The sequence below is a fragment of the Triturus cristatus genome, chromosome 11 (assembly GCF_964204655.1).
Source record: "Triturus cristatus chromosome 11, aTriCri1.1, whole genome shotgun sequence".
NCBI lineage: Eukaryota > Metazoa > Chordata > Amphibia > Caudata > Salamandridae > Triturus > Triturus cristatus.
The window spans coordinates 314,664,410-314,676,493 of NC_140594.1; the positions used below are offsets into that span (position 1 = coordinate 314,664,410).

Genomic DNA, 12,084 nt, shown 5'->3' on the forward strand with positions numbered 1-12,084 from the left:
TCTCAGAAGAAAACATTAATCTACCCAAACTTGAATGATTGGTTAGTAAAGAAAAACTATCAGTCTTCAGAAAAAGCAGTGTTGAGTGGAATGCAAGTCATCGTCTCTGAGAATCTCAGTGGCATCCTGCAATGTCATCGTTCCAGATACTTGTCTAGTTATGAAGTCAATTCAACATTATCTGAAGGATAGGAGGAGCCTTTCTCCAGTGACCTGCATGCCCACAATATTTTCCATCATTGTGTCAATCAAAATGTTTGTGGAAAGGGGTTCCTTTCCATCTAGACCTATACTGGCAGACCTTAGAAGCATGCACTTCTCCAATGACATGATAAGCTTAATCAAAGTGTTCTTCGATGGAAACCAGTTGCTATATTAGTCTTCTGGGGCACATTGCAGTCCATCTGCCTCTAGGACTCCCACACCTCTTTGACATCAATTTCCCTTCTTTTCCAAACTGGTAACACTGTAACAATTACTTGAAAAAAGGTGGAAGAAGAAGGCTAAGGATCCTGGCAACCAAAACTCAAATCATCTGGCATTGGGTCTAGATTACTTCTGGTTACTTCTACTATACAAAGTTTCAAGGGTGGCTTATTCCACAAATTGGCTTTTTTGCAAACCGAGACCACAGACAGAAAATGCCCACAAATCCAGTTTGAATGTCCATGGCCTTTTGACTAGAGGGTTAGGAACATTTCAACTAATATCAAAGCATAAAAACAGTCTAGGACAAGAATGATCCAGATTGCATTAGAATGGCTATGGTGTTGGTTGTTCTCCATCATGGAATATCAATTCATGTTTATAAACTCTGAATAATGTGGGTGAACTGTGAAATAACAGAAGTTTTATATATATCTCCAAAAATACCCTAGGGAAGAACCAATCCCCTCACCTGATGGTAGAGAACGAAGGACCCCGCCTCTGCTCCACGGATGACACCCCGTAAGGGATGCAAGACTGCTGCGTGTCGAAGATTCAGCATGCAGGGCCCTAGTGCCGGAGGACATGTTTATGTACGGCAGGTACAGGGATTGTGATGAACTACTAAGAGCCTGGTGTCAAAGAGACCGGGGCAAACTACTATGTAAAAGGTCTCCTATAGAGAACCGTTATTGTCATGTTTGGTGTGGCACAAGACAAGCAACAAGAACAGCCCTGTCCGAAACAGCGACCCAATGGTTAAAATTAAATTGGAAGGGTCAAAACAGCGGCTCCACTATGGATTTACCCTTTTGAACTCTAAGAACCAGCATGCACTTTTGCACACGCCCATGAGGGCGGGACTATTTCATAAACAACCACGAGTGCGAGTTCATTTTGCACAGCTGTTTCCCACCACACGCCATGCCAGTGATCAAGGGGACTATCCCGAAACGCGTCTGGAATGTATGGCTAATGTAGCGCTGGAAGGTCACGACTGTATTTTGCTGCTGCCTACCCTACATTTAAAGGTGGAATTTGACATCGCGTGTGGCGTCTTCACTGCTTTGAGCAACCTTCGTTTGGATGTGGATGGGGCAATGTATGTAAAAAGGGGGCATACATGACAGGACTATCCTAAAGGACATGACACCCACTCCTCATCAAAAGGTCAACCGGGTTAGCTAGACAATAATAAAGCTCAGGTCATAAAAAGCATAAAACTAATTTATAACTAAACTACTAAAAGCCTTTTAAAAGTCTTAAAAGCCATTTCCCTAAAAGTGTTCAAAAGGTCCTCCAAACTCGTATATGTGGTTATTACTACACTGAGCGCCTTGAAAGCCATTATAGTCTGAGCAGAGAAGGGAAAAAAATAAAACAAAGTCCGTTTCGAACTTCAATTTGGTAAAATCAGCCGAATAGTTCCCAGCACTGGGAAGGCCAGATTGTTTAGGAATCCCGGTCTGACGACGCAACATTACTGAACATTGCATTTGCAGGTGGCAATCCTTCCAGAATTTTCAAGATTGTGTAGAGTGAAGAAAGATGATCATCTCTGGTTCCCACAGCAGTCATCGGGGAAGAATTAGATGCCTGCACGCCTGGAACCAATGCCTGTACCTCTGTAGCAAAGCCGATTTCCCTTCCAAAAGGAGCAGAAGCATCCCTTAGAGGCTCCAAAAGTGCCATCACCAACATGGGAATTCGCTGTGGACAACTGTGCACGTGGGCCTGCTAGGACTCCAGGAGTACGTCTTTGTCTGTTGGTTTAACCGATGAAAGTGTCGGACACAGGCCCAACACGCATCCAAATTCGCAGAAGAGGCAGCGGAACACAGGCAGGACACAGTCTAGCCAGACTGGTCTAAAAGACAGGAACCAATGCTCACTCAACTCTCGAAGCCGAGGCGTACTCCGGTAGAACACCATACGTTCATGACGTCGTTCTAGCAGTGTTCTCTCCATTTTTTAAAGGATTGAGACGTCCATTGCGAATCAATAGGATTAAAACCAGGATGCCCGCCACTGATAGCAGGACCAGAGGAAGCCCTCCAAAAACGCTTCCAAGTACAGAATGTATGAAAGCTGGAATTACTCAGGATGGTCTGAAAGGTAGTTAATATACCTGATCCAATGCGCTTAAATAAGTGTACAATCCCCCTCGTATCAGACATGTTAAAGATACGATGAACCATTTCTACGAAATAGAGCGGGAAGTTCGTATGGACCAGACCCTGTATCTCTACCGAAGACCTTGCAACCTCGAGATCAAAAGTCTCTCGGGCTGAAGTTAAGGCCACATTTTGTTGAAACAACATGGGTTTCAGTCTGCTCAGCGAATCAAACGCAATACTGGAAACATTCAACGAAGGCCACAGTGGTGCCTCCCTAACTAAGCGAGCTGGGGGAAACAATACTTGCTTACAACAAATATCCCTGGAGTTTACCGTGACCAGATTGGCGATGCCTAGCGTCATTCCGCAACAACCTTGATCATTCTGAATTAAATAACTCCCATTTGAGAGTAACTCGAAAACTGGATGAATCACGGCAGCTGGGGAGCCCTTCAAGTAGCAAGATAAGTTCGCTTTTGAAGCATTACACGCTCTGTGAAGCAAAACCTCTTTGCACACCAAAGACCCACTTAAAGCCCTCTTGCAGTCTGTGCCAATTAAGAAAACTTCAGTGTCCTTATTTCTACACCTATATCTGTACGGCAACTCCCAGGTTTCCTGTACGTACCCTTCACTCAATGCTTCATACCTGCCTACCTGGAGGTATTTCAGGCAGTACTGGAACTGGAATGTCAAGATTGGCAGTGTGATATAGCCATGAATTAACCATTCCGTAGATAGGAGCTCTGCTACTATAAAATGTAACTTCTCTAATTTTTCAATGAGCAGCATGGTGTACTTTGCATCTGTGCGTGCCAAGGTCAATTGTCTGTCGGTCAGATTATAAGCCGAAAACAGATTTGTGCTGTTAATGTACCACCATGGCACGTAGCCAGAATGCAATGATTGTAGGGTCCAGCTTAAAAGCATAATGGAGTGCAATTGAGTTTGCCCATGTTGTAGAATACACAAATCTTGTTCCATTATATCAATCGCGGAGGACACAATGTTGCCCAGTGAATAAATACGCGACGAAAGTGTGGTCATTCCATGGTCTACCACAGCTAAGGCCTGTTGAGAGACCTTCCATAGTTCATTGTAGATGGCATATAAGAAGCGTTTTCTGCGCGGTTTCTTGGGACCTAGTAGGAAATCCCTAAAATCCATGTTATCAGACAGAAGGGGGCAAGTGTTGTTTCACCTGTAATAGTGTTGAGGTTTTTAACCATTCTAGGCATAACTTCCCATCACTATAAGAAGTCACTACCCCTGGGTCGTCATGTGTACATAGCGTGAGTCAGGCCTATTGATCCTAAACTCTCCGGTGGTAGCTTTGAATCTTGATTGACACCTATTTGCGTCGATAGGTGAAACCAACCATTCCTTCCAAATGGGGGCTGATGAATTGTATGTACCATTCTGTATCATTGTACCCAGTACCTCCTCACTCATCAGTGTATCATTTGATACACCTTCAATAGGTGTGGGCGAGGGGACGCGGGTGTTTTCAGGTCTTTCATTTTTGCAAACCCTTAGGACAGTGGTTCCCAATCTGTGCGCCGCGGCACCCTGGTGCGCCACCAAAACTAGCCAGGGGCGCCGCAAACAATGTGCACCAAGCACACAGTTTAGGAACCACTGACTGATACACAATAAGAGTAATACCTGCGGTGGAGGGCAGGATGCTTCAGACACTGATTTGTAATCGGTAGCAGTTTTGTTTATTCTTTCAATAATGCAGTTCAAAAGGAGCAGGGAAACTGGAGTTCAGGAGAAAGTTACGAAATCCCACACGCCTAGCGAGTGCACAATTCCCCTGCTCCCAGGGACCACTCAGCAAGGAGGGAGGAAGCCTTGCATAACACTCCTACAAACGGACGGAAACATGCAAGCACTGCAGCACCGTGATTAGGAAGTTCAGGCAGAACCATTCAAGGGGAGGAGGATGGGGCCTACGTGGGATACACAAGGACAGCAAGTTGGTAGACAGGGCAGCCAGGATTTGGGTCGGAGGTACTTAAGAAGGAAATAAAACGTCCTGCGGCGCTCAAAGCGTAACTAAACATTTGCAGACAACCTGCATTTACACACAACACCCCTTGAAACATAATGATTCACAGCGCCGTGAAGCCCTCTCTGGTGCAGCAGTGCAGGCACAAGGGGGCAGGGCAGGCGAAAACTCATGGCCACTAGCCGCGTTCTCAGATTTACACATATAATGGGAATGATCTCAGTTGGTAAATGTGCCAGCTGCTAAGAGCTGTTCAAAACCTGTGGGTCATAGAGAGTTTGGAAAGACTAATCCTGGATTATAGTGCAAATGATGTGCATTTGCTTCTCTAGTTTATGGCTTGAGAACATTATTTGTCTATGTCTGCTGCTATTCGTCATTAACATGACGTTTCCTATTTGCTTTATCCTTGTCCTCAATGCAAGGATCAAGTAGTATGTGCTGCCCTCTGGGTGTAGGCTCCACCACCCACTCACTGATCTCCACTTCCTGACATGCCACTGACGATTGTACTTTGTCTTTGCCTTCACAATTTTCTATTTTGCAAAGTTTAAACAGAATGGGGTTGTGCAAGGACAGTGATTGCCTTTCAATATTCAAATGAGTCCTGTGCACTCAGACACAGCCAGCATTTCGCTCCTGATGTGTGCCACTGTGAGTTCCAAAACAACCCTCTTTTTAGAATTTGCACAATGTCACCGTAATAGTCCAAGGACATTTTTGTCTTGTATATGTCACTGCTTTGAATGTCCTGTCCGAACAAGTCATGCTTTTTATGCCTCCCGGACTAGACTGACGCAATACAAAAGGGCTGCAAAAGCACCGTTAATTGAAATGTACATTAATACAGTGTAGTTTACTTACTGTATCATAATATAGTTTCCTGCATTAAAATCCATCTCTCCAATCATGCATCTGTTGGTCCTGAGTTGGCCTTGATGCAGGCAGCACTGTGCTCACATGAATATAGAAGTCTATATTTGACTACTCCCCAACTGCTTGCTGTGTAGACTCAGTGAAAATGGTTTAGCAACGCTTATTGTGCAGTGTAATAAACCAGGCATGGTGGGACACTGATAACAGGACAGGAGCACAACAATAGTCAAAACAGCAAAACGTTAAGTACTAAGGCAGCAGGGGGAAGCTTGCTTCAGATTCCATGGCTGGCCATTCACAACATAATACTGACAATGGAGTGGAGAAGTGTGGCTCAATGATTAGAGCGGCAGACCCTGATGCAGAGGTCTAGCCCGGGACCAGGGTTCAATTCCCCGCCTCGGCGGGTCTTGGGCTCAAAAATTCCACGGACCTGATAATTCTCGCCTCGGTGCCATTCCAATCATGGAGTCCCACTCTGCAACTCTGGGCAATAGCTTGCTTAATCTCCACAACGGCCCCCACAACGCTAAGGATGCCTGGCCTCCACCTTGGGGGTGCCCAGGAGTGGACACCTCACAGGGAAAGCCAGGATGGGTTCTACAGCGGTATTCGTACAAGCGCCTTGAGACCCTTGCGGGTGAGTAGTGCGCTATACAAGTATCAATTTACAATTTACAATGCGCATTCCAGATCTGTGAGCACATATGAGAGGGCTTCTAAAGCACATTCCTAGGCTTGCACTGCCAATCATAGGGCTATCCAGTGCATGCCAAAGAGCCTCCAGTGCACACGCCAGGTCTTCCAGTGCATCCAAGGAATATAAGGGCTGCTATGCCCTCTGCATGATCTGAGTGCCCCTGGTTTGTTAAAGTGCAGCCATACACCACTCTATTCTACACATATCCAATGTGCTTTGATGCCACAAATTATGAAACTCACAATAGCTGCACTCTTACACCTAGCAATCATGCAAAAGGTGCCAATGAATACGTTTTTCATCCCCCCCTTACTTACCCCCCATTTGGTTCGAAAGAGTGAGCCCCACATCAATCATTATAATACCTTGGTTGGCTTCATCCCAATTATTTTCAGGGTGAAAAATGGAAGTACTCCTAAGGCTGGGTTTACATCCCCCCACCGCCAAAAGAAAGTAACATATTGGGGAGCCGCGGCCAACAGGGCAAGGGAGCCGTGGGTTGAAGAAGTTTGGGAACCACTGCCGTAGGAGGTAGTCTATTGCACTGTTCTTTTCAGGAAGATTATCTGAAATGGTATGAAGCAAGCTCTGAATAAAGCCTCTGATCCCTGAACCTGCTATTCTCTCGCCCCCCAGATGGATTTTGTGTCTATCGTTTCCCTCCAATAGTCGAAACTCTGTATAGACAGTTGGGAGATAAAAGGTGTTGAATATATCAGCTTGGTGTTAGTCAGCATAATTTTCTTCGCAGTTGCATTCGTTTGTGCAAGCTTATAGTAGTATGATCTTGGGTCTGATGTATTGAACCCTGAAAAGTGTGCAAATTTCTGTGCAAATGTGGCTGAACTACCTTTCGGTGGTGTCTGGCAATGTTCCCATTGATGTTAAGTGTTAATAGTGAGTAGGATACTCGCTTTATGCAAAAAGTGGTGACCATAATGCTGCTAACAATACATGGTGTTCTAATCCGGTGTATCATCATACAATTCCTTGTAAGAAAGTGCAACAGATTGTTCTAAATCTGACAGCATAGTATTTACACTCTCAATGTCCCAATCATCAGAGTGTACTCGGGGTAATGAAATCATTCAATTAAATTTTAAATACATCTGAATTTTTTAATGTTCAGTAGGACAAAATGCATCATATGAAACCCTATCCCAAACTATACCATCAAGTTCTGAAACTGCTGTAATGTTCTCTAGGGACAGGTCTCTCTGTTCACAATGTGATGACGTATGTGGTTTCAGGACCAAGTTCACAGAGCAGTGTGGGAGGTAATGTCCAATCAGTAGTAGGAAAAAGACAGTTACTATACCAATCCAAATCAACAGGAACATGATCTCTAATGCAAACCAAAGATGCAGCCAAGGGGACACAAAGTAAGTCTTTTTCAGTTAGAGTTAGAATTGTCGCAATTGTTCTTTTCTGGAAATGGGTAGCTTTTGTTCAGGTTCACTTGGATGTGAGGAAAAGTCAATGAACTAGCCAGACACAGTTCGATCTATCTTTGGCAGCTCCATAGGGTTGGTAGAACTGGTGTCTCTTGTGAAGGCACATTGATGTAGATGTCATTATTGGGCCGAATTGCAATTTTGTTTGATGTATCTGGATTTTGTTCAACTGGTGTAATTTGTACTCTGTTATTTGATACTCCTGCATTTTACGCAGGTGAGTCTTGAAACATTATTTGTCGTTCCATCTGAACTTTCTATTTAGTAGCAAGAGGAGATCTGCGGCTACTCAGGATTCCACGCGGCCCACTGTTGAGAATGGCCACATAGTGTGGTTTGATCAGATCAATGGAGACAAATTATCTTTCTTTCTTGCCGGCAAGGGGTGGAAGAAATACTGTTCTTGTTCCTTCGACTGCCAGGAAGGTACAGGTGTTCTCTAAGCTGGCCCAAACTCCTTTTTGTCCACGATCTTTTTGCTGACCAGGCCCCCAATTTTCGGGACCCAGGCAGGTCTTGCCGGAACCTGTTTCACTTGCCCAGTGGCAGTGCGTTTTACTTGGAAGTTGTTTTGCAATGCCCGGAATTCTTTGAGTTCCTGTAAAACAGCCAAATGATCATTCAATTCAAATGGTTTTACAATCACCACTGTGCTGGCACAATTGAGGTCAGGTACCCACATTCTTGTCCCAAACAGGATCTCATAGGGGGTACATCCTCCCAAGGATTTTCTTGACATGTTGTTTAGTGCCCTCTGGACACCATACCAAACTGCCACCCACAACTTAAACCTTTGCTGATAAGGGTTGCTTTAGGTCCTGGTTTTTCCTCTCCACCACTGAATTTACCTGGGATAGTAGGGGGAGGAGTACTGCAAGGCCACGCCCATACTTCCCATGGCTTCCTTGTAAGCCTGTGAGCAAAACGCAGGGCCACGGTCGGAATGTAACGTGACAATTGTGTATGTCCTGATAAAAACTCACAAATCCTCTATAACAGTTTGGGCGTCAGCCGAGCGCTGAGGCCAAACCCATAAATCCACTGCCACCAAGATGTACTTGTAGGCCCCATCTAAATGTAAGAGGCCGCAGTGGTCCAAATAGACACATGCGAGAGATCTGTCTGAAATGAGTAACAGTGTTTGCGGTGGCTGTGCTATGGTTGAACTTTTAATCTGCTGGCAGATGTCGCACTTCAGGACATAACCCTTGGTTCGCTCAAATAAACCTGGCCACCAGAATCGCCGCTTCAATAATGAAATTATAGCAGTGACTCCTGCGTGTGCTTAGCCCAGACCCTTGTGTGCAGCTAGAATTGAACCTAATGTGCAATCCATATTTGGAATAACTCTATCCCCCACTACTGGAATTTGAGCATACGGTGTATTTTGCCCATCTAATTTATTGGAATATTTGCGGGGAAAGCCCTTCGGCACGGCAGAGCCGTTTCTCGAGGCGTTAACATCTATCAGTATGTCTCCGCCTATTGTCGTGCTAGAACGAGTGATTGTATTAACGGCAGCAGTTCGCACTGTCGCCTTGGCGGCTTCATCAGCCAGTGAATTCCCTTCAACGTTTCAACGTGTACGCCAACACGCTGATGACTCAAGGTATGAATAACTTGAGCCCTTGACAGGCATTCCTTCAGCTTTGCCACTTGTTCCCATAACAATTTATGCTTAATTATGCAACCCTTGAAATCTCTAAATCCTTTCTGGCCCCATTAACGAAGATATTTTTTAATTTTTTATTTGTATTTATTTCTTGGTTTTGTAGAGCGCCTGAATCCCTCCCCCACCCCCCACCGAAGGGGTAGTTCTGCGCTTTTGGGCGAAGCTGCTGGCTGAGGAAGATGTTAAAACAGGGAGGCCTTGAAGTTTCCTGAAGCGCAGATAATCTGGGCATTGCCTCGGGTGTATGGGAAGCTGGTTCGAATACAGGGGAGCGAGGTAGGAAAAGGATTTCTCACCTAGTCTGGCTTTCCTAAGACTGCACACAGTAGAACGAATCACACATTATGAGTGTGGGGAATTTCGGATCCGTATATTTGTAGTGCTAGAATCATGGCTTTCAGTCCTGCCAGCTGCGCCGTACAATCTCTTAAAGATTGTGTAATTGTATTGCTGGGCGGCCGCTGCAGGTCAGGGTGCTGGGGCTGGCTAGCGGGGGGAGGGGGGATTTCTAGGAACGACCACAAGGGAAAATTAAATAAATAATTAATTTTCCCTTATGGTCGTCTCTCGAAATCGGCCCCACCGCTCTCACCTGCAGCGGCCACGGCTGTTGCTGGGATGGAACTTACCGTCCTGCATACGTCCCTTCACTATAGCACAAGCTGTGCTATACTGTTTACTTCCTATCGCAGGCTGAGCAGACCCACCAGTATAAATGATGTAATCATATTGTTCTAGAGGCAAGATTTCATTCGGGAGAGGGTATTCTTGTTCGTACTGCAGGAACGCTTGTGTTTTCATTGTAGGATCGTATTTGTAATCTACGTCTGTTGCACTGAGAGAATTAGCCCATTGTATCCATTGTGGATGCAGTGCTTTTGCATTTGAAATGCTTGCTTTGGTAACCGCTTCTAAAGTTGGTACCGGGGTTGTAAAGATTATGCGTTTCCCCTGTGCTAGTGCTTTTTCTCTCGCTACAGCAGTCTGTATTGCTGTCAGTATGTTTTCTGTAGCCACAAATCGCATTTCAGCATTTGTGTATAAATGTGATATGTATGCAATCGGGACTGTCTCACCTTCATTGAAGGTGATGTATGTATATCCTGATAAACCTGGGACCACCCGGATCACTAAGTTGGTAGAATTCAAATGTGTGTGCAAGTGTTTTGATACTATCATGTCAGTCTGACCGGAACGGAGAGTATCTGTATGTTTACTGTGTCCACTGATTTGCTGTGAAATCAGGTCTGATTAAGTCGCAGAAAGGATTTACTCTTTCTGCATAATCCAGAATGTATTTCTGCCAACATTTAGAAATCATAAAATGGATTGCAAACCTTTGAGAGTCTTTGGAGGCTGGAGCAGCGCGCTCTTTTCTAAATAGTTGGCTACCAGACTCTTGCCACCACTTAATAGCTCATATCCCAAAAATAGGACATTGAGATGGGCAAATTTTCATTTCTTGATATTAAATTTGTAGCCCAAGTTGGCGAAACCCACAATTATGTTGTTCACCCAGTGTTCAAGTAATTCATCGTCCATCAGATAGATGTCATCTTCATAGGACACTGCCTCCTCATCGCATGTTTGTAATAATTCGGACACTCTTGCCAAGAATAGCCCCGGGCTGTTCGTATACCCCGGAGCAAACAACAGAAGTGACGCTTAGTCCCCAGGGCAGAAAATGCTGTAAAATATCTGCTTTTTGGAGCCATATTTTGGCAGAAGAATCCATTAGAGATATCTAATGTCGTTTTTTAATTCTTCAGTGCAATGTTATTCATTAATGCGGCTTTATGTGCGTTTTGATCTGCAAATGTGTGTGTGCTTGGATTAAATGTCGGTAATCTAAAACTAGACGATATCAGTTGTCAGGTTTCATTATGGGAAACAAAGGATTGTTCATTGGGGAGGTGAAAGTCCCAATCACACCCTGGTATTCAAGTTGGTCTAAGGTTTCTTTTCCCTGTCTTTTTGCATTGTTTCTAAAAGGGTACTGTCTCTGTGAATTTGAAGTAGATTTTAATGGGATTTCGTGGTGAGTAGACTCCACGTCTCACCCTACATGGTTGTGGTATAATGCTGGAGCTAGCGCCCACTCCTGCGCATATGAATGTTTTATTGATTCTGGAACAAGGTCGGAGAAAGCAGACAAAATTACGCTTTCTCCTTTTGGGCAATCCATCACAAATTCGGGTGACCAATCTTTTTCTGCTAAAAAGGATGTCCTATCCAAATGTTAAGTTGTCCAAAAAGAGTCCTTTAACTTTTCTTGAGATGTCCCCCTCTATTTGGAGTGTAATTTCGTACAGTTGATGTGGGACACTAACTCTTGTATCAGGTGTTTCCACCATGATCTATTCATTCAATACTGTTGTCACCAGAAAATCCTTCAGGTTCTGGCATGCTATTGTTACTTGTGCCACGCTGTCTAGCATCGTCCGAGCCCATTCCCCGTTCAGAACCGAGCCCTCAGTAACCTGGGCACATCTAATTTTCAAGTCAGCTGCTTTCTTCTTTTTGAATTGAGGTTTTACTTGAGGTTGTTGTTTGATTGCTTGATAATGTAATCTAAATTATGATGTGTTTCCGTTTTTGTCTTTGGTCGATCTTATATCTTTTGTTCAGATCGCCCATCCCTCTCGAGTTTTTTGATGAACCCTGGAAGGAACGAAAGGAACGTGTATCTGTGTCCTGATACCTGTCAGGTTTCCTAATGTTATCACGATTCCTAAAGTTATACCTCTTTTCAGAGGACTCCTGTTGGGTAGACTCACCCCTTGATCATTCTTTTCTGTATTGCTATTTTTATATTATTTGTTATCCCA

At 44.4% G+C, this 12,084-nt stretch overlaps 1 protein-coding gene across 2 annotated transcripts in view; it reads left to right on the forward strand.

Moving 5' to 3' along the window:
* Window positions 1–12,084, forward strand: part of RNFT2 (ring finger protein, transmembrane 2) — a 276,550-nt gene that overhangs the window by 55,383 nt on the left and 209,083 nt on the right. The window contains exon 4 of one of the 2 annotated variants that reach the window (XM_085633800.1): window positions 879–1,028. The exons of the other annotated variant lie outside the window; for it this stretch is intronic. Coding sequence (XP_085489926.1) covers window positions 1,012–1,028 — 17 coding nt within the window. The 5' untranslated portion in view covers window positions 879–1,011. The remainder of the gene's footprint in view (window positions 1–878; window positions 1,029–12,084) is intronic. 2 annotated transcript variants of the gene reach the window in all.